This window comes from Amia ocellicauda, chromosome 3, assembly GCF_036373705.1.
Source record: "Amia ocellicauda isolate fAmiCal2 chromosome 3, fAmiCal2.hap1, whole genome shotgun sequence".
Classification (NCBI taxonomy): domain Eukaryota; kingdom Metazoa; phylum Chordata; class Actinopteri; order Amiiformes; family Amiidae; genus Amia; species Amia ocellicauda.
Genome location: NC_089852.1, coordinates 47761885 through 47785789, shown reverse-complemented (window position 1 = coordinate 47785789; position 23905 = coordinate 47761885). Strand labels below are relative to the sequence as shown.

At 38.7% G+C, this 23905-nt stretch overlaps 1 protein-coding gene across 2 annotated transcripts in view; it reads left to right on the top strand.

Annotated features, from left to right (window-relative positions):
- The first annotated feature begins 4667 nt into the window (after positions 1-4667).
- The window catches only part of dclk1a (doublecortin-like kinase 1a), a 98576-nt gene continuing 79338 nt past the window's right edge, over positions 4668-23905 (top strand). Inside the window, exons 1-3 of one of the 2 annotated variants that reach the window (XM_066699762.1) lie at positions 4668-4891; positions 5696-6091; positions 11233-11579. In XM_066699762.1, the coding sequence (XP_066555859.1) occupies positions 5713-6091; positions 11233-11579 (726 nt within the window). In that variant the 5' untranslated portion in view covers positions 4668-4891; positions 5696-5712. The remainder of the gene's footprint in view (positions 4892-5695; positions 6092-11232; positions 11580-23905) is intronic. The other variant, XM_066699763.1, reaches the window with a different exon arrangement.

Genomic DNA, 23905 nt, shown 5'->3' with positions numbered 1-23905 from the left:
TTGAAGTGATTTTCAGCTGTTTGGGGTTTTCTTGTTAAATCTTGTATAAGAAAATTCTAAATAATTCTAAATAATCAGAGATTAGATTGCATGGCCGGATTCCCTTCCCTCTTGGCCTTTTTTTTTTTTTTTTTTTTTAAAGCAGAGGCGGTTGTCTTCACAAGAACGTTCTCAGGATTTTGTGAAATTGAAATATATATTTAAAAGTTTCACATGGCACCCACACAATTAGTCTTGTTGAATGTCAATATGAAGCTTTTGGGGAAAAACTGCTCAATAGCAGGTTCAGATGTGAAGTATTTTTGAAACTTGTGAAAGAACTGAAACGATCATCCATATTCAGTCAGCAATTGCAGTGTGGGTTGTTGTTGCATAAGTGCAAGTCGTGATTCCTTGTCTCTATAATGCATTGTATGATTTTTTTTTATAGTTTCTCCCATTCCTAATTTAGTGTTGGCAGTGTTTAAATTGTTTGTTGGAATGCTATGCAGTGCATATTTTACATTGGATTAAAAAAAAACTGAGATTTTGAACATTTAGGAAAAATCATTATAAAAGTTTTTTTTTTTTTTTTTTTAGGGGAAGGATTCAATAGTAATTTAACGTCGAAGAAAGCCTTTTGTGCGACTAATAGCCAACCTATAAGCCAAAACACTAGTAAAGTGTGATTTTGGGGAACTGCTGATAGCTGAAAGTGGAAGGGAGGATATGTCTTTCATTTTGAGTATTTTCATCAGGTTACTGGTGATATAGTTAGGATAGATGTTGATTAACCTTTCAGGTTTGAGTGGACCTGCCAAGTGTTCAGATCTAAAGGCACTCACTGGTTTTCAGACTGCATTACACCCCTCTTCATTGTAAGTGCTCCATAATCATGCTAGTGTGAGTGTCTTCAAAGAGGTTGTTCAACTGCTTCATGTGTACCACCTTTTTGTATAAGGAGGCCATTTCTTCTCCTTTGCAAATGCAGTAAACTCGGGTTGAACTCCCACTTGTTCACTGCACATTTTAGTATCAAGGGCTAGGTGGTGTTGATTTGGATCCATCAGCTTCTGATAAGCCAGAGCAGTGAATGCCTTCCTCTTCCTGCTACTGGGAATGCAAGGTTATCCTGGAATAGGCACTGTCAAAAATAAATAAGCCCCTGAGCAGAGATCCCTGAACGACGTTTTCTGCTGCAGAACTATTTCGACTCCATTGCATTAATAGGGTTCCTAGCTGTGAAACAGTGGCTTTAAAGCCCTCTATTGCATCTCGGCAGATCTTTGAGTGTTCAATTATGAAATCGGGAGCTTGTGAACACAGCGACTCGTTGAGAGCTGTTCATCTTGTGTTTTGGCTCTGAAGCGCATCGAAAACAAAGTTTGAACAAAGGCCAAAACAGAAACTGTCGGGGAGGACAAACTGTGAAATCTAAATCTAAACTTTTTTTTTTTTTTTTTTTCCTGGCACATGCTGGTGGACAAGAGATTGCAACACATCGTGTCCTGCTGTCCTCATTCAGCCCTTGCTTGACACCCACACACTGCCTCTCGCACACTTTGTGTCAGAGAACAGGTTGGATATTTTCTTGTAGTTTTAGAAATCTAATAATGCCCCAATTTTTGCTGTCTATATTCATTGAAACTGAAAGCATGTGTGCAAGTTTTGGGTTCTGTCTTTTAGCTTGTGTGTGAAACAAACAGGATGGTCAGCTGTCTACTCTCCTGTAGTGAGTAGGTTAATCATAACCAGGAGAAACTAGATACTTGCCTTTTATTTGATGATGGGGATTGTCCTATCCAATTAATGTATGGTACCACCTTTCCAAGAGGTAGACCTTTGCTCAGCTAGAAGATTGAGTGACTGCCAGTTTCCTCATTTGTCATTGAATATTGAAGGATTGTCCTCATGGCTCACTTGTAATGTTTCAACCTCCCCTCTCACTAAACAATATGCCAATCCACTGCCTTATCATTAGGATCGGACTGCTTCTTAATGACCTGTGTGAATTTAAAGGGTTCACACATAACCCCCACTCTAGTCTGGCTTTCACCGATCCCTGACATCACAATGCATTTATTTATTTTTCCACATAATTTCGACATGTCCTGCCCATGCAACCCCCGAGAACATGCCACAGTATGTGCACATTTGATGTACAGAGACTTTAGTTACAGAGAAGAGGTATCAATGATGTTGAAAGTTGAAATGAAATGATCCTCCATTGCAGCTAAATCTAGGCTTCTTTTTTTTTTGTTATTTAAATGAATACCTTATTTTTAATCGGAAGTAGAAAGATATTCCTGCAGGAAGAAATGTAGGTCATTGTACCGTGAAAGAAGCCTGCATCTTTGCTCGTTATACCACAGGCTGGGGATTGGGCTTCGCTCATCATTCCTGCACCACAGCCGCCTGCTCGGAGTCACTCAAGTCACCTCAGTGCCCTGGGACTCCAGACCAACAGCTATTTATAATTAATGTGATGTATTTAGTATGATTAATTAATTCGCTCACCTGCTGGGGGTAAAATGCAGACCGCTTCCTTTCTTCAGCTGCCTGTGCCATTTACTGGAAACAACATTCTAGGGTGTGTGCGTCATTTGTTTTATTGAAGCTGGAAATGAACATGTCTTGGTTAGTCTTTGTTAGTGGTGTCCATGTTGAAGACGCATCTGTGTTGTTACTTGTAAGGTTTTCCAGTCTCCCTTACTAGAATGGTTATAGTACCTTTTAAAATGAACTCCTCTGTGGCTGTCTTCTGTAGGAGTGAATGCATTTGTGCCGACTTCCTCAGAAAGCTGAAATCTCAACTGAACGTGTGGGGATCAAAACACATTTGCTTCACAGGTGTGACATTACAACTGGATTGTGGGGGCAGGTTTTTGCTGAGATCAGATAAGACTCACTTTGGCCTCTTGTTTCTTAATTCACCACTGCCACTGGAGTTTACCGATTCTGGCTCTCCATGCAAGACACCAGTCTCACTCAAAACCCTTGAAACCTTACCTGCAGACTCTTTGTTGGCATGTATAATCCAGGCTCCTGAGTCTTGCTGTGATAGGGAGACTAAGTGCTTTTTTTTTTAATTTAAGAACTGCTATGGCCAGTGTGTTTCCATAATATGAATCTTTTTTTATATTTTTGTGAGATGTTCTGATCAATATCACAATATGAAACAGGTCTGCTTTATTTTATAAAGTCAAAAAACCCTAGGAAGGAACATGAAGAATGTCTCACAATTGATCTGTGCAAAGGGCATCCACATTTCTCCTTCTAGTTTTCTTCCTGCATGAAGTCTAATGTGCCAGGCCCTGATCTATCCGCTTTAAGAAGTGGTTGATTAGTGAGATATACTCTGAAGTTGATGCCCAGTAGGCAGTGGTTCAAATGCAGAGCTTTCCTTTGCTTAAGACTGAAATTGATGAAGCAACACTAGACTTGTGGCCTGTGTAAATGCAAATCAGTTTTTATTCGATTGGCTAGTCCCGAAATCTAAATAAAAATAATTTAAGTAATCCAAAGCCTGTTTTAAGGGCTCTTTTAGTTTAAAATGTTAATGGACAGTGTACAACTTTTTTTATTTTTTTCCCTAATGACAGGCTCGCTTTCAGGAGTTTTCAGCAGTCCCAGCAGGCTCGACACGAAAGAGGTTAGGCTGTGCTAATGACGCAAATGCTAAGCAGAAGGGTCCACAGAAAGAGTACACCCTGCCTTCTTTCATCCGTCTCTGCAGATTGTTTCTAAAAATGTAGCGGGGTGAGAAAAAAAAAAAAAAAAGTACCGGGCACAGCTACTCTTGGGGGGGGGGGGGGGGGGAAACTGCAGTGGCTGGCAGAGCAGTGTGAATCTTGGGGCTGACATTCCAAGCTCTTTCTCAGTCACTGGACCACTGTAATTATATTATGTCTGGCTTTACTGTATAATAGCTGGATAACCTTCTCTATTGGAGTTTCAATGAAAATAAGCATGGCACAAAAAACAAAACAAACAAAGGCATATTTAGTATGGTTCAATCTCCTAAAACATACACTAAAATTTATATGTTGCCATGAATGGCCGGAAAATACACTGCAATGATGTGTAAAGACCTTATTCATACAAAATGCACCTTACAGGCCATAGATACTGATATTTCTCTCTGGAATCGCAGGACTCAACCATTACCATTAGAGAAGGTGGGTTTTCTTAACCCTCTGCTAGCTCCCCTCCCTGTTCTCTGAGACCTAAAGGCAGTTTAATGGAAACCTTTAGGAAAAGCCCATGCTGCTCAATGCTGCACTAGACATTGCACAAAATGAGATACAGCAGCTTTATTTGTTGTGGGTGGCTGCAGACTTGCAATGTGTCCTAGTAAATCCTGTTCTAAAAATGCATCCATTTATCAGGGTTGCAGATTATTTATTTTTTCGTGTTTTTTTGGCCTGGCATACCAATGATTTAATCAGTAGTTTATTCCTTTCAGTCTTACATTGCTCTGAAAAGTGTATAGTGTCTTAGTATATATGTATACAACATAAATGCATAAATCACATATACATGTAAGCATTATATATATAGTGTGTGAAACAGTAAGCACGTTTCTGGTCTGTGATAGGAGCGCATCTCAGGGGAGTTGGGGAGGGTCTGTGCTGGTGGAAGTGTGCGTTGAGGGGCTGCATTTCAATGAGGGACGGGCTCATGCAAATCACTGCAATAACACGGCAGAAGAAAGCAGCTGCAAGCCAGACTCCTTCATCACACACGGGCAGGGGACCGCAAGATAACAAAGAGGGCCAGGTTCAGGCTGCAGCACTATCTAATCATCCACTACAAACACCCAAGAAACGCCGTTCAACCGGAGTGATTTGGGGGAAACGGGGAAATACAGCTTATCCGACCAAGGCTCCGCTGGATCAGTAACCGCATAAAGGTAGGCATGCTGGCAAATTTAAAAAGTATATCTGTCGATTATGATTATGATGATGATGGTTACATGTACATGTCATTATCGCTGGTGACAATGCATTGACGTGTGCGGAGCAGATCCTCTATATTGTCAGTTCATACAGTTAATAGCCTAGTGGTACCATTCAAGCGTTTGCAACCCGCCAAGCCCCTGGTCTTTATTAATAAATATGGCAAGATATAGGGTATGTATACATGTTTATTTACGTGATATATTTATATACGTGATATTTTTCTCTTTCCAAGTAACAAGTACACTTTCAGATTTGCTGTATCGTTAATTCAAATCAGCATTTTGTATTGTGCTCTTTATCGGTCTGACTTAAAAAGGTTTAAATGCAAAACTGACTCCGTTAGACTTGGACAGATCGCTTTTAAAGTCGGTTTAGCTATAGCTAATACAGTTTTCAGTGCCATCATTTTTACAGGCAGTTATTTAGTGACACTCAGTCACCTACCCAGTGTAATTGTAAAACGACCGGCATGCACTAAACGTGACCAACCGTGGGGACCTCAATGGACTACAGTCGTAACGCTCCCATTAACACCAGCAATAATGCACTGTTACTCTGTCCTTACAACATTATTTTCAGTCGTACCTACGTGGGCACCGAGACCGGCGACCTTTGCTCATTTGCATAATTGCTTTGGAGATTGATTTAACACCTGCTAGCCTCTTTATTGACTGTCATGGATTATACTGCAACCTCCCCCTCCCCTCCCGGTCCATACTAACATATAGCTGTGCCTTTGCCGTGGTCTCTTTTAGGCGATACATCGGTGCACATGTCTTTAGGGAGAGAGATGGAGTTGGAGCATTTCGACGAGCGGGACAAAGCCCAGCGGTATAACCGGGGCAGCTCCCGGGCCAACGGGCTGCCCAGCCCCACGCACAGCGCGCACTGCAGCCTGTACCGGACCCGCACCCTGCAGGCGCTCAGCTCCGAGAAGAAGGCCAAGAAGGTGCGCTTCTACCGCAATGGAGACCGCTACTTCAAGGGGATCGTCTATGCCATCTCGCCCGACCGGTTTAGGTCGTTTGAAGCTCTGCTGGCTGACCTGACTCGGACTCTCTCTGATAATGTCAACCTGCCGCAGGGAGTGAGGACCATCTACTCCATTGATGGCATCAAGAAGGTCTGCAGCTTGGGCCAACTCGTGGAAGGTAAGCTCTCCTGTGGAAGGTGTTCTGTGACACAAATGTATCTACATTTGGGAAGTTCGAGCTGTTTTAAAAACTTGCTACATTGTATGTCAGATGTGCCTTGCTGACATGAGATATGAAAGACTGTAATAGATCATCATTTGTATCAACCTTTGCTGATTCACTATTGGGTGACGTCTTTCCCCAGATTATTTACATACATATTTATATTTATATATATATATATATATATATATATATATATATATATATATATAAGTAAGTTTACATTCACATAAAATAAGTTGTTTTAAAATCCCAAATTGGTGTATGGGTATGTTTCCAAGCTCTTTAGCTCAAGCAGTCTAGATTTTTAATTTTTTATTTATATGAATGCCGTCAGTCCAGAATTGGGACCTCATTGCCTCCTGTAATAGACTTCTTCTGGTTCATTTTGCTAAGACACATCTGTTTAGCTACTTGTGTTGAAAATTATGCTTGTGAAACATGCCTGTTTTGTTTTAAAATGTCTTTAAAAAATGCTATTGTTCCTTACACTGACCTGAAAATTCTAGAGACGAGCATAAAATGTAACTCTTGAATTTAAAATATTACTCCTATATTTGAACAATTCTATAGCTATTTTAGATGCACAACAGACCAGCTGAGAAAAGGCATTGGAAATGTCACCGCAATTTATCAATATGTCTTGGCCGGTTATGTCTGCTAAGCGTGCCTTCAGAGGGTGATTTCCAATGTTTGTCTGTTTGTTTATATATTCAGCTTGGGGGCAATGTCGCATCCTGCATACATCTTCTATCAGAAATATATGAACACCATACCATGAAATGTGTACTTAAATAAGATGCAAGTCTCATACTCCAGTTAAGCTTTGCAGAGTAATTTAGGATGTCCAAAAATTATGCATCTTGCTTCATATGATGAAAACTTAAAAGTTTGATATCACTTTGAAGTGTCTGCTGTAATGGTAACATGGGATGGTGCTCTCATTGCATCATGGGTTGGAGAGCAATGGTGCAGACTGGAGGGGCCCGGCTCCATGAATACAACCAGGGTGCATGAATGGGATTGCATACAATTTAGAAATAATACCTTACTTAATTAACAAAATGTCAGGATCTGAATTGAGTAAAGACGCATTACAGGCATGGTATCAGAACCAATATAATATATTTCATATTGATATGCTATAAGGTTAAAGAAGTGACAGAACAGTCCAGTTAATGACAGGGATCAATATTCTGTATATTCAGCGTAGTCTATAATGGCCTGATAGATAGGTCAGTTGGGCAGGTTGGTGTCGGTATATAAAACAACATTTTTGTATATGAACTGAAATTAGGGGGGTGCCTTGACAGAAATCTGATTCCTGGGGATATAGCCTAATTGTAATTGTGAAGGGACAAAGTCAACATACTCCAAACATTCCCATCTCCTGACGTCATCTGTAACAATTTCAAACTCTTGTGATTCAAGGATATTGTATGGATTTAGTTTTTTTACAAAGAAAGTTCTTACTTGTGTGTGGGTCTGTTTGTGTTTTGAGAATACCTAATGCTAAGATTTCACTGGGAAAATAATTATGTGCAGTCAATAAGTGAGATCTTTAATTGGCACTCAACTGTTTCTAATGAGCAGCTCTTGTTTCAGTGATTGCCACTAAAGGAAAATCATGACAACTCAATGTCAATCAATTTTACTCTCCAGGTATACATTCACTCATTGGGTGACATTTATCATCCATTACTCTTGATTGCACAAAACTATTTTATATGGGACACCATATGTAAGTAATTCGCTGATGGCATTAGTTGGTCAGTCTCTTGTATATCATATCTGTATTGGGTACATGTTGTTGGAGATCTTTATCCTCAGATAACTTTATAGCCATATTTGTAATTTAGAAAAAGTTTTGGGAAATTAAAATGATGCCATGGTCTGGCACTTAATCTCCTTACCAACCACCCTAAATTATGATTTGTGTAAATCATATTGCCTCAATCCATCAAAGCAGAGTAAGATAAATAGTTTTGGGTGATTGGGGTTTATTCTCCTTGTTAGAATCGTATCCAGACTACATTAAATATGCTTAAAACGGTTGGGACCTTTTCTTATTTGATAAATTGTGGCCATTGTCCTGTTATGTGGCTTTTACATACCCTATAAAATATTGGTTGTGGAGAATGCAAATTGATTTTGCCGTTTTAATCCAACTGTGAAAAGCCTTGGGTTCAGAGCCCTCTTCAGCTTTCTGTTGACTCTGACAGAAGGTATTAATCACAAGATTCATTTTTGTTTTTTATTGTTTTTAGATAGATGGCCTTCATCTGATCTGCAGCAGGGAATGCTTTTTTAAACATACTTTCTGGAACATGATAATTTCTATGCAGACAAAGCAGTTATACTGGCATAAACAACTTATTAATAACAATAAAGAACATTTTTGTCTCCTGAGATTTCAATTTGAGCAGAAGACATGCGCACCAACAGTTTGTGATGCGAAGGTTGTTCTAGTTAACCAGTGGGTACCAAAGCATGAATTGTTTTGTGTAACGGCTATCCATTTTTTTATTTTATTTTCTATGTCCGCAGTCCAGATGGAATACTATGTGCTCGCTCTGTCTGTATATAAATGCATACTAATTGCACCGAAGCTTTTCAAATGAAGATCTACAGAATAGTTAAATGCAAACTTTCTGGGCTCCGAAGGATTAAAAAATATGGCGTAAGAACTCGGAGATGAGAGATTATCATTTGAGTTTGAACAAATTGATGTTGCATGAACTTGAAGTTAAGGCTGCTAAAAATGTGAAATTGCAGACATGGTTGAAACTTACTGTAAATAGGGCATTTCATTATTCACAAACGAACAATTAACCTCTGTACTACAGCCGGTTACATAATGTCGGCCATTTTCTTTTTGGTTACTTTCCATCGCATTGCCCCGATTTATTCAAACGTACCATGACGTTAAAGCTCTAAGCACAAGATTTTCTGTGCTGGTTTGTATTTCCTCTCATTAAGATTAAAACGTGAATATTATAAAATGCAAAGCTACTTTAGCATAATGAAATGATCAGAATTATCTTGGGATAAGGAGTTTCTTAATGTTTCTTAATTTTTTTCTTCATTATGTATTGAATTGGAATGGAATTTTGGGAAGGGATTTGAATTTTGATTATTATTCCAGTAAAACAATGATGATGTGCATCTGTAACATGCAACATTTTGCTTTACTCTGTCAATGTAATGTCCATAGCTTAAATGTTTAGTTTTCCTCCTCTGGTAGATCTACTTCTGGTCTTTTTTATGATATTCTGTACAGTTGCTTGCCTGTCTCTGTCATTGTTACCTATGGCCCCCAGTGTTCTCAAGGACTGCTGATAGCTGTGGTTCTTGGTGGATAGGTTAAGTGTGACCCATTTTAACCTGCATGCTAAATTTAGCACAGGAAATTATGTAAGCAGGGGTTGTGTGCTCTGTACAACTTTAATTCCTCTGAGGATAGTTATATGTAGTTGCCACTTTCAGGGCTTTCATTTGTAGCTTTTAGTAGTGCGAAACCATTGAATGTATGAAGTCCATTTGAGGTTGACCATGCCCTTCATGCTAAATATAAATGACTCATTCATCACCAAAAAATAAGCATCATTTGTCAAATGTGTTTTTCAATAATAACTTACATGAGTAAGGAATGAAATGCAAAGAGCTGGGGTTTGCAGAGCTTCACCAACAAGCTTATGGGAATTATAACATTATGTATGACTCTAGTTAAGAAGGCAGTTTACTCTAGGCTGAATCGGTGTTAAACTCAGAAATTATAGTATTGATACATACGGTATGAATATTTTCCACTACAACTGTATGACTCATAATGATCTGTATTTCTGTTACATTTGCATGTTTTCATCTCCGTTTTGTTTTTTCTTGTTTAGCACTGAATACATTGTGTGTTTTTTGTTGATTTGTGTGAGAAAAGTGGATGTTCTTGCATGGTTGTTTCCAAAACATCCAGTGACAAAGCACTAATGTTTTTACTAATGAAGGAATGAATATTCATTACTAGTTCTTCTCATTTCTCTTATTAGCTGGTGACAAACTTTCATTAGAGGTTTAGATCAATATTTGAGGACTAGTATAAAGATAGTGGGGATGTGCAACTGATCAGCAACATGAAGAACTCCTAAACATTTTGCTATTAAGTCTCATAGAGGGTTGTTTCTTTGTCTTGGAACTGTAAACTGTAGTTCCAAGTTTCATTCATTCGGAATTTGAAGATCACACTTTTTTTTGGCTTGTCAAGTGCAGAAGTACGTAAGGTAAAAACTGTGCAACCAAGCTATGGTTCTGGTCAATAAAGTTACTGTACCGTTACCTTAATTGTTTTCCATTGTTTGTACTTTTCTTTTTGTTTACATGGTCATGTTGAATTACATTCCTTTTGTTGGACACTGCTTATACGATGTGATGAAGCCTCTGGTGTTCAATTATATAAGCTTCCGGTCCTGCTGGATGTGCCAGTTTGCTTGAAGACCTGGCTGCAGACAGAGGGTCTGTGTAAGATTGTGTATGGTTTGTGACATTTTCCTAGGGCAATGAATAAAGTGATGCCCCCTGGCTGGCATCATTTGCATATTATAGGAATGCATTCCCAGCATGATCCGCACATGCACGTTTACTTAATTCTGCAAATGTACATTATTTGGGAGTCGCACAACTCGGCTGTATGTAATAACATGGTGTGGATGTTTGCAGTACCAAATTGACACTGTCCAGTTTGCCGCAGTGCAAACACCTTAAAGGAATTAAGGGTTTTCGGCATAGACCCATTATAGACATTGACCTTCCTTCCTTTCTAACTGTAAATTACAAACCTGAACCCAATAATGGCTGGTCTTTTTGTCTGGTACTTCTATTTGTAGAACAAAATCCTCTCAAATCCACATAATTTCAAAACATGAAGAAATTAAATCAAGATGCTTCAAGTGTTCTGTATTGGTATTACATTTTTTATTGGTCATTACATTTTTTCCTTGGTACGAGGAAATTTGCAATTAAATGTCTGTATAGTAGTTCATATTGTGGCGGTCTGCGATATTTTAATGCCACAAATTTCCTTTTCTTTTCTCCCCCACCCCAAGGTGAAAGCTACGTGTGTGGCTCAATTGAACCCTTCAAGAAACTGGACTACACGAAAAACGTCAACCCCAACTGGTCAGTGAATGTCAAGACCTTGGTCGCTGCTCGGCCGCCTGCTTCCCTGGGCAGTGCCAAGACCAGTCCCGCGGAGGTGAGGGAGAGCAAAGACTTCATCCGCCCCAAGCTGGTGACCATCATCCGCAGTGGGGTAAAGCCACGCAAGGCTGTGCGCATCCTCCTCAATAAGAAGACCGCACACTCCTTTGACCAGGTGCTGACCGACATCACCGAAGCCATCAAGCTGGACTCTGGAGTGGTCAAGCGGCTGTACACTCTCGACGGAAAGCAGGTAAGACCACTCCCAGCTGTAATTTGACTTGGTCTTTATACTTCAGATGTCCTACACTTCACATTTTATCGCCAGACCTCCATGTCAAGGCAGAATAAAGAAGTTTTGCTTGAATTTAGTTGAAGTAAATTTGTAAAAAAATAAATGAATAAAATAACAACAAAAGGACAATATAATGTTCTTTTGTTGTCAGGCCTGAGTGGTTGGAAAGACAGGAGGTAAAAGGTCCTGAATCTCCCCAAAAGTGTTTGTTGTGTATTCAATGCGTGTGTGCATTGAGACTCATTATTTTCATTATGCGCAACGCGGGTATAATTTTAGTTTTTTTTTTTAATTGCCTTGCAAAACCTGGCTGGATCAGTTGTTTACTCCAGATGAAGCAGAATTAGTAATCAAGACTGAAAACCGTTCCCTTTTGATCACAATATCAACATTTTCTTTCCCCCAGAAACGATGTATAAAACTTCTTTCAGGAGCTTTTACCCAGCGCTTTTACTGACGTATACTCAAATTCTTTCATCCCCTGCTTATTCATGGTTTGTGAGGGGTTTTAACAGGTATCGCACCTTTAAGAGGATTATCACAATAACTAGGCATCAGTCAATGGCCGATCCTTTAATATAATACAAACTAATGCTTATAATGCTGTCCATGTATTTTGCACCCTCCACACCAATTCAATGTATTACGGGAAAACCTATTTTAAGGCTAGAATATTGTGGTGCATTTATTTTGTTGTAGTTATTAAATTGCATGACACATTTTACTTAGTATTTCTTAGTATTAGTATTTCCCCAATTCTGCTGAAACCCATGCTTGAGCATGACCCATACTACTGTAGTAGATCAAAGCTTTGTCACCCCTTTTTTAAAGTAATGTCATAAGGTTGAAAGCATCACATAATGCACTGAAATAGTTTTTGCCTGCTCACAGTCCTGCCCCGACTCCCCTAGAACACCTTTGGGATGATCTGGAATGACTAATAAGGAAAATATACACTTAAAAGCTCAACAGCATTATATTCTTCTGGTAATCTCTCAGTAGAATTATAGCTGTCATTGAGTACATGGATGGGTGTATAACACCTTCTCTAGTGCATATGAGAGAGCTTTTTGGGGGATTGGTCTGCTGTTCTCATGTCGAGTATAACAATACACTGTGTCCGATATACCTAACAGAAAAAAAGATGAAGAGAAACTAGCACCTGCGGAACGCAGATGGTTCTAATCTTTGTTGGCATTGACTGATGCCATTTATTTATTGTTCATTTGATTATGATTAGAAGATGCATCTGGCGACTACAGGCAGTTTACTGATTGCTATATATAGGAAGCAAACAATGCCTTCCTACCCCCCCACCTGTTTGGCACAGAGACCCAGTGTTGATAGTTCTGTCACTCTTTGTAGTTGAAAATGCTTTTCTGAAATTCTACTTCAATTATCTAATTGAGAATATTCTTCAGATAATCCTAAAAAAACAAACAATAACCTATCACTGAACAGTTATAACAAAGCTGAAAACCAGATTTGATATATTTTGTGAGAGACTGAAACAGCAGCTTAATGTATTCAGCGTTGTGCACATACCCAACAAATACCCAATTTAAATGTATTTAAATGTATAATTTTTTTGCAGCATAATGACCTAATTATTCCCATGTATGTCTGGAATTTCACATTTGGTAATAAATGCAAATTTCCTGCAACCCAAGCTGTTTCAGAGTTTTTACAATTCATAGGCATATTGGGGAGAAAGTGGAATGTGTGCTGTGTGCTGTGAGATGATATTGTGTCAAGGAAGAGATTAAATACTTTTTATACCATTTATGTGTCCACACTGTAATACACAGACATGACCAGTAATACTGTCAGAGTCTCAATTGGCTGTTCCAGATCAAGGCACGATAATCCTGTTCAGGTCATTAAAGTTAATTGATTGTTAACGAGACACCAATAGAGTATATAGAGACCAGCTCTTGTCAATAAGGTAAGTGAAATCGTAGTGCTTGTGATATGTTAATGAACATTTAGCTGTAAAATGCCATTACAGAAACTGAGGCACCAAGAATATGGCCTTTAATTCTGAATTTGTATATACATTTTTTTTAGTTTGGTGAATTCATGAAAACTTTTTTCTAAATATAGAAATGCACGATCTGCATTACTCTGCTTCAAAACCTCCAAATCGTGACTGCGAGTTATTTTGTACGGCCTTTTTGTGAACAAGAAAGCAGTGTGAATGAAATGAAATTACAGGCTGCCCACGCAGGGTTTATGTGTGCTATCCCCGAGGGAAGACTGAAATAGGCACTGTGGGTTTCTCCTTGTTGATATTCCTCCCACCTGCCTCTGCTTGTGTCCTGTGCCGATATCCCTCGTGTCATTTAGAAGGGAGAGCTTGTGCGTTGATCCAATCTTTGTTCAAGGGTTTTAAAAGTGGTAATCTGGAAAGAAACAGAGAAGCAACCCAGATATCTTTCTTTGTTCATCTCGTCTCTCCCATTGACTTGCCCGGACCCGAAGGAGAGAGTAAAAATTAAATGTATGCCCTCCTTTCTGTGGGGGTGATGTTGCAGCAGGAGCCAGAAAAAGAGGTCACACTGTTCTCAAGTCGACGAGGAGACAAACAAAGCAGTCTCTGTCCTGCTTTCTCACTTTCCGTCATTGGCCCCTTTCTCTGCTGACGGTCATCGCAAGGACACTGGTGACATGTAGGACTTTCACCTATATGGCCAAGGACCACAGCAATGATCATCTCACTTTAGTTATTCAAATATAGGCTTCAATAAATGTCACGTGGAAAATATCTTATTTCCCAGGGGGACGAATGCAGACCCAGGGTATCTTTATTTTAATCAGTCTATTAGCAAGTCATTTTTTTTTTTCTGCTTTTGGTATATTTTAGAAAACCTGTATTTAAAATTGCAGATTTTTTGTATTAGCATTACTTTCTGGGTTGTCTTAAATAAATGAATATGTATAAAGGCAATCATGAACTCCAGTCTTGGATGGTCACCGGGCCTATAAAATTACATTTAATAGAACTAATTGGATTAACTGGAACAATTTAACAATCGGTGCTGAAAAAAACAAAAACAAAAAAACGCTATTTTTCCTAATGATTAATACTTCAACTGCATAAACAAATACATTTTCAAAATAACTTAAGCCAGTGTGACCCTCTATGACTGAGATATGAGGCCATTGGTACAAAATAATGTACCCTCAATAAAAGTTAATATAATTTAAAATGTGAGTAGAATCATAATGTGGTGTTCAGACAAAGCTATGTTAACTGTGAACTGATTTCGGTGGCTCAGACAAAGGCCTGTGAATGATGAGAACTGAATTTAGAAACCACAGAATTACATTCATAACAGGGCTGGATTTAGGATTATGCAACCCTCATGCTTGACATTTCATATTTGACAGCAAAATCTGCAGTCAGGGCTGTGCAATATTGCAGTCTGTCACAGGTCCCAGATAAAAAACAAGACAAGTTATATAATGTTTTCAGGACAAGCATTATTTTTAACATTAACTCATGGGATATAAAGGCATTTTAGCCAGACATGCTAGATGTACCATGATTAAGTTTTTTTTTTTTTTTTTAGGTGTAGAGAATATTGTGAAGTCCACTCTAAATGATGTACCCCGTTGTCTCTGTCTCAAACAGTCTCTCTCTAATTCTGCTTCTTAACATCTATATTGTACAGTTAATTTGCCTTAATCAGACCCTCTGCAAATGTAAATACTTTGAGATCTATGAGCACATAAGCCCGAAAAATATGCAAAAGTCTCAAGCGAGACAATAAATCTGACGCTTGGAATGGTTTCCTGACAAACTCCTTCTTTCATTTTTTTCCCCCCTCTCTTTCTGCTGTCTTGCCATTGGATTTATCAACAGCAGCCCAATTAACTCAAAGTGCAATCCTCTCAACCAATTGTTCAGACCATGATGTGTAGCCAGGGAAATACATTAGCCATGGATGAAATCCTTGAATTTTAGTGATCACCTAATTATTAACTGCCATTTGTGGCCCATTACAAAGTGGGTTTTGCAATATAGTACCTTACAGACCATTTATTTTACTTATGTTTGTATTTGTTTGTGTTTCTGAAATAAACTCATCTGGTTAAAAAATTGCACTTTAAGCTGAAGCTAAACACTACACTGAACCAGTTCATTTATACTTGGAAGCTATCAAATATTTAAAAGATATAGAAGTGTTTTGACAGTTACAGGTCAGTTCTACAGTTTTAACAAAGCAAGAATGTCAAAAACATGTGAGAGAGACTATCCACTGTAAAAGGCAAGTGACTGAGAGGAAGTCTGATCTCCTCTTTGTCTGGGAAGGAGTAGGTGGTGAAGCAGTGAAGACGAACACTGCCTGTCACTCAAAGCAGCAGGAGCCGTAGCGTGTAAAGGTGAGCTTAGCAAAGAGGTAGAAGGAAAATGACCCCTTTCTGATGCTGTATTAATAACACAAAGACCACAAGGGAAAACGCAGAGAAACCTACTGCATCCTGCAGCATACAACATACAGGCTGGTATTTCCTCCTTGCCAATATATTTTCTAATATCCATTTACTTTATCATCCTGAATGATGGCCAAAAACAATTAGTGACTGCAGTTTTATATTTTTCATTATCGTTATTTCCAACACTATCAATCTTGTTCCAGTTTTGGGGAATAAATGATGCATATTAATGATCAGTTCAGACCAAACCAGTTGGCTCAAATGACTTGCAGGCGCACATTGTCGGAATGTAAGTTTATGAATAGGAAAAGTTGATATTGTGGACAAAATCTTGACGTGCATTTCCAGAAGACACTCCTCACCAAGTCAGTACAAAAGATCTTCGAGGGTCGAGACAGTGTGAATGTTGCATGAAGCTGTCATACAGTGGAATCGTAAGAGGGATGTACAAGAAAACCTAGACCTAGAGTCTAGACACTGCAAAAGCAACCACTGAACAGAAATGACATTTAGTTATTTTTATCGTGCCTTCTGTGCATTACTGCTATTTATATCCCAAGGCCTTTCTCTTTATATTTGCAGTGCTCAATGAAAATATGAAATACCCTGATTTTATATTTATTTTTGACCTGTTTCTATGGTAATGTAGTTGCCAGAGCTGGTTGCCTAGGAACAGCCTCTGCAGCAGTAAGCAGCGGGGCTGTGCAGCACGGTGATGTCATGTTTGGCTGTGGTGGACTAGGGAAAGGCTCATAGTGCTTCACAGCAAGGTGCTCTCAATGATCACAGCGGAGAGGGAGAATTACAGTGGCTTAACCAGTGGACTCGGCTTTACTATTATTATCTATAAGTAGCTGTTTACCAGCAACATGGATACAGGGGCTTCTAGCTTCTGCAATGGCTGAATAAACAAACAAGTCATGTTTTCTGTAATGCATCTGTTCGTATTCTAGTTTTGGGACTGTGTTATAGAATTACTGAAGAAGGGTCACGCAATATACCCATCCATCCAACCAATCCAGGTTACCATCAAGAATTTTCTGTTTCTGTGGTTACCACTAGGTTAGACCTAAAGTTATATCTTGAAATCATTTAGACTGACACTTGTCGTTCCCCACATTTAAACAGTCATACAATCTGAAGCAAGATCAAATGTGCTGGAACCATCTTTATTTTGCTTTAAGAAGGTTTGAAGAAAAAGAAAGAAGGATTTTGCTTGGGTGTGACGAAAAACCTTCAGCTGGCTGTAGACATAGCAAACAAAAGGAGATGGGGTAAACTGAGGTTCTGACTGAGTATCGTTAGGATTAAATCACTTCAAGGATATGAATCATATACAACTTTTGTAAGAGGCGCTATGAATAACTACTATGTCTGTCTTGCACAAAATGTGGCACTTGACCCAGAGTTCAAAATACTTCAGTCTTTTTTTTTTTTTTTTTTTTTTTTTAATTTGTGGCTGGCTGGGGTTACTAAGGACACGGTTTTGATAGGAGACTAGCTATTTTCATCCTTGGTATGGACTTATTATAGCTCTGTTAAATTGCTTTCGGGGACATTTGTCACTAATTTAATTTACTCGCTGTTGTTTACCAGCCAAGCAGTAAGCAGTAAGGATAAGCTCCAATTTAGTTCATATTCCACCAGAATATGTAAGTTCACTCTTTAGCACACCCTTAAGTTAAGTTAAGGGTATTTTAATGAGCTGTGTTTGCTGTAAAAAATAAATCAGTCGGCTGATATCGGCTGACATTTTATTTTTTCTACTTGTTTAATAGTGTGGGTCTTTTGTGGTTGTCTGGGGGTTGTCTTCCTTAGGGTGTTCCCTGCTTACCTAAGAAAATGTTATAGAACAAGAAAAGAAGTCCTGAGTCTTAAAAGATTTCCAGACGTTAAAAGCCTGGCAATACCTAAAGTGGACAGCACTTCAGAAAGGGACTTCCAGAGACGGTGGGTCATGGATTTAGCATTTTCGTGCTCTCAGAGTACGCTTTGACAAGTTTTTGTTGGAATAGACAGTTACAGTGGCTCTCAAAAGTATTCACCCCCATTGGACTTTTCCACATTTCATTTTGTTATAACATGAAATCAGAATGGATTTAATCAGGTGTTGATCAGTGGCAAAAACACAGAAAATTTCCATAATGTCAAAGTGAAAAATATGATCTACAAATTGTTCTAAATTAATTACAAATACAAAACAGAAAATAATTGAATGCATAAGTAATCACCCCCTTTGCTATGACGCACCTGATTAAGCTGTGGTGAAACCAGTTGTCTTCAGAAGTCAAGTAATTAGTTGAATGGAGGCCACCTCTGTGCAATTAAGGTGTGTCACATGATTTCAGATTAAATACACCTGTCTCTGGGAGATCCCACAGTTGTTTAGTACAATTCCTAACAAAAACTACATCATGAAGACGAAGGAACATTAAAATGAAATCCGGAATAAATTTCTTCTAAAGCACCAATCAGGGGTAGGATATAAGAACATAAGCATGTTTACAAATGAGAGGAGGTCATTCGACCCATCGTGCTCGTTTGGTGTCCATTAATAAGTGAGTGATCCAAGGATACTATCCAGTCGGTTTTTGAATGTTCCCAAATGTTCAGCTTCATCCACATCGCTGGGGAGTTTGTTACAGATTGTGACGACTCTCTGTGTGAAGAAGCGTCTCCTGTTTTCTGTCTTGAATGCCTTGAAGCCCAATTTCTATTTATCTCCCCGGGTCCGTGTGTCCCTGCTTATCTGGAAAAGCTCCTCTGGTTTGATGTGGTCAATGCCTTTTATGATTTTGAAGACTTGAATCAAGTCCTCATGTAGTCTCCTCTGTTCCAGGGTGAAAAGGTTCAGTTCCTCAGTCTCTCAGTAGGACATTCCCTTCAGACCTGGAATAAGTCTGGTTGCTCTCCTCTGAACTGCCTCTAGAGCAGCGATATCTATCTTTCTTGAAGTGTGGAGCCCAGAACTGTCCCAGAGTCCAGCTCATTAAAATTGATTTGAAAAAGCAAAGGCCCTAATACTGATCCCTGTGGAACTCCACTAACAACCTCACTCCAGTTAGAAGCAACTCCTCTGATCAACATCCTCTGTTATCTATACATCAACCAGTTCATAATCCATCTACTTACATTACCCTGAATGCCTACAGCTTCTTATTTTAGGATCAGTCTTTGGTGCGAAACCTTATCAAAAGCTTTCTGAACATGTCCAAGACATTGAATATCCCCCGGAGCACCGTAAAGTCCATTATTAAGAAATGGAGAGAATATGTGAATCTGCCCAGATTAGGCCGTCCTCATAAACCTGAGTATCTGGGTGAGAAGGGCACTAGTCAGGGAGGCCACCAAGAGGCCTATGGCAACTCTAAGGAGTTAGTCTTCCATGGTAGAGCTGGGAGACACTGTGCATACTGCAACAATATCCTGAATGCTTCACAAAAGTGGCCTTTATGGGAGAGAAAATAACTTGCATCAAATCACAGCTAGAGTTTTCCAGAAGGCATGTGGAAGACACCAATATAGAGCTTTATGTTTGCCGCAAGCCTAACACTTCACATCATCCTGAGAACACTATGCCTACCATGAAGCATGATGGTGGCAGCATCATGCTATGGGGATGTTTCTCTGTGTCAGGGCCTGGAAACCTTGTAAAGATAGAGGGCAAAATGGATGCAGCAAAGTACACAGAAATCCTATAAGAAAACCTGCTGAAGTCTGCAAGAGACCTGGGACTGGGGAGAAGATTAATCTTTCAGCAGGACAATGACACCAAACATACAGCCAAAGCCACATTGGAGTGGCTTAAAAACATAAAGGTTAATGTCCTGGAGTGGCCCAATCACAGCCCGGACCTCAATCCAATTGAGAATATGTGGAAAGAGTTGAAAATGTTCACCAAAGGTCCCCATCCAACTTGATGGAGCTTGAACAATTTTGCAAAGAAAAATGGGCAAAGATTGCTGTGTCCAGATGTGCAAAGCTGGTAGAGACTGATCCACATAGACTCATGGCTGTAATTGCTGCCAAAGGTGCGTTTACTAAATATTGACTGAAGGCAGTGATTACTTGTATGTTCGATTTATTTTCTGTTTTGTTTAGAACAATTTGCAGATTATATTTTTCACTGACATTATGAACATTTTCTGTGTTGATCAGTGGCAAAAACTCCTGATAAAATCTATTCTGATTTAATGTTGTAACACAATGAAATGTGGAAAAGTCCAATGGGGTGAATACTTTTGAAAGCCACTGTAATACTATTCTGTGCAGAAATACTGCAGAACACAACAGTGACAACCCAACACGAATAATAGGGGTGTGGTGTGGAGCAATAAAGAATTATAATGATGCACACAGCAAGCAGTTCTGCGTTATGCTACATTGCAGGATGCAATCACAGTATAAAAAGACTGAGATGAGCGCTATCATGCTTAAGAGGAAGTGCAATGTGCTTGTGATGGCCTTGCTTTCTTCAACACTCGTATAGGCTCTGCTGCTTCTCAAGCAATTAAGAGTGATCTGCATGAGATTTTTATTCTCCCCTTTGCTCAAAATAAAAAGTCTTGGTGCCATTTTGAAACAATCATGGTTTAGCCATGCCCAATACAGTTTCCTTTTGGACATGTGTATTAAAGTTGTTTTGAGAGATTCATAGAATTTTTATTTTTTTTTAATGAAAAAAGATTACTGCGGAATGTTAATTTTGGGGGAAAATGCATGCGGTGTAAATGGTGTGCTCTCGGCTTTCATTTTGTGGTTTATTTTCTTATAGGAATCTCTTCCCAATTCTTTTCAGTGTAATAATTAATCTAAATCACTCTTTAAACGAGAAGAAAGCTTGGGCCTATGATTTTTTTTTTTTTCTCGTCTAGTAAAACATTGTTAAACAAGAAAAAAAATTCTCCCCTCTCGGTCCAATGTTGACATTTAATTGGATCTTGTTTCTCGTACAGTCAGGCTTATTTAGTTGCTGTAGAATGAAGCATGTTTATGGTGTATTTCCCTAAGTTAAGCGTGTACACACTCCATTAAAATGCCATCAGCTTAGTTCGGTACCATCGCCCTTCTCGTCCAGAAAGGGAGTGTGTTGCCTGGCAACAGATGAGAGGCCTGGCTGCGTGTGACTGGCTGCCATTCCTGCTGGCTGGCTGCTGAGTCATCGAGCTGTGAAGCACTGCAGTAAATAAGACTGGCATAAAGCTCTGAGCCTCACCGTATCAAAGTGCATCTTCTTACACTGATTGATAGGAATGTATATTTTATTAGTCTTTTAAAAGTCTTTCTCATCCTAAGAGATACCCCATTAATTACACATTGTTGGAAAGCAGACCGCAGCAAACAATGGTTTTATAATCCACACTAATATTAACACCTTTTTTAAAGCAAAGCAACAGATTTAAAAGCCAACAAGTGAAAACGTGATGGGTCACAGGCATGGCACCTGTCTAAGTGAATAAGAAAATCAAAACGGCTTCTTTATGCGATCCTCGTATTCTGTGCAGGGCTGCCCGAACCATATTTATTCAGCTGAATGAATCTGAATGGAAGCTGTGCCTCAGGCAGTTCTGTCTTTTTCTGTTGGTTGGGTTACTTTGCAGTAATTGCATTATATACACTTGTAGCCTCTGTCTTCTGCTGTAATGAGTCAATGCTGCTTATCACTAGAAACATTAACTTTCTGTAGCCTTTCTCTTTGCACACTTCAGTCTACAGGCAGTGAGTCAGCAGACTGACAATCCTCTTGGAATGTTTTGTAGTTGGGTATTATTTATTTATACCAGAATGATTTTCTTCTGGTTCTTGCAGTAATTGAAACTGAATTAATTTGATACTGTGGTTAAATTATGTTTCTATGAATCGGGATTCCATGAAAGTAGACGCAGTATCTATCCTCCCTATCTACCTCAGTTCAGTATTTTCTTTAAATTGCAGACCCAAAAAATAAATGCTCCCACATCTTAAGGAGTTATTTTCAGACAAAATAACATGAGTTGAAACCAATATTCAAAGGTTCGTCTATTGTCTGAGAGTAAAACTAGTATGGTGATTTTTAACTTTCAGGAAAACACCTAATCAAATCTATTCTGCTCATTAATCCTGTGAATGTTCTAGATATTGTTTGTCAATTTTGTTTGGGTATGGGTTAAACCAGTTTTGACACCACATTAACTATACATTAGCTTAATAATGTCATGCTTCCTACCATGACCTTGACTGGGACCGTTGCTTCAGACAGTTTGCTACAGCTCTTCTTAAAATCAATTGCTTTGTAATTAGAAATCACCCAGCAGGCAATCAGTGTCATACCAGACTGACATTAACCACTGCTCTTCTTTAACTAGTTTGGAAATATAGATCAGGAAATGATGTCTGAATATATAATTCTGGTATTAAAAAGAAGTATGAAAATACATATCTTGGTTATTGTAGAAGGGTCAAATATATTGCTATCAAATTGGTAGTTTTACTTTAAACTTTATAAATGTCTACATATATACTCTACTTATTATCAGGGCCACATTTTGTTGTGAATCAGTCTCAGTATGGATTGTTAATCTTGGAATGCAATTTTCCATTTAAGCATTTTATTAACAAATTGGTACAACCCTAGCCTTGACAGCTGAATTTGCTGCAACCAGAAATGCATTTTCTTTATTTTCTCATTAAGAGTCAGGATTATGTGAACATAATTTTATTAACATTGTGTTTTGCCAGTTCATTATTTTGTTATTTTTATACAGTCTGGGCAACTCCCACAGACCCAGATTATCCAATGTTATTTTGTGTAGGGTAGTCCAAGATAATTGCTAATCAGGGTCTGTGAAACCAGTAGAATCTGTTATCAATATCTGTCTTAATGTACACCTTGAATATTTAAATTAACACACGGACCACATTTCATGTTATTTTTAATGTATTTGTGTTTTGTGTTTTTTTTTGTTTTTTTTTTCAAGCCTTCCGAATCTTGCAGGAATTTTTCTTTTTAACACATGACCCACTTCAAACGTTGCACTTGACTGGAAGCTTAATATAAAACGTTGCATCATATTGGTCAATTAGCAGGAGAGAAGAGCAGACTAAAGTACTAAAGCTAATGGGGTTTTAGCATCTCCAAACTCTCACTCTAAAAGCTGCTTAGTAACAGCCCTCTGTGATCCAAGCAGAATTAAAAGCTTCTCCCCAAAAAACAAATAATAAAATGTAATAGCTGCTGGATAACCTGTTGACTGATCTCTTTTTTTTGGTGCCCTTTTCTATCAGTCCAGGACACTTTCGGATGGTTTCACAGACCTTGATTTAACACCAGTCTTAACACTTGTCTACCTAAAATAACATTTGGAAAGTATTACCCTATTTAGTTATCCAGGTAATGCCCAATGAGTGCATTGTGCTTAAATGGTGTATTGACATTTCAATATAGACCTGTATTCTCCAGTGAGATCACAAGTGCTTTGTTTTTAAACTGTGTGTGTCACTAGCCTGAGAAATATGTAATGTCTGCACTTCCTAAAGGTGGTAAAAGACTATCTAGCTGAAAGATCTTTTACAAATGGGTGCAAAGAGTGCTTTCATGTATTTTTGTTAACCTGGAAAGGCTTTGAGGGATATTGACAGATCACATTAGGTAACTGAACAAAAATGTTTTGTTTGAATGGAGTAATGCATTTCAAAGAGAATTTGCTATAGAAAGGATAAGGAAACCGATGAGCCTTAGTAAATAAATAAATAAACAGCCCCGGGGGTCACCTTAAAATGTCATTATATAGTTTACACTGTAATAATTAAACTCTACATGGAGGTTGTGTGCCCATTTTTCATGGAAAAACATGCCCAACTGCATT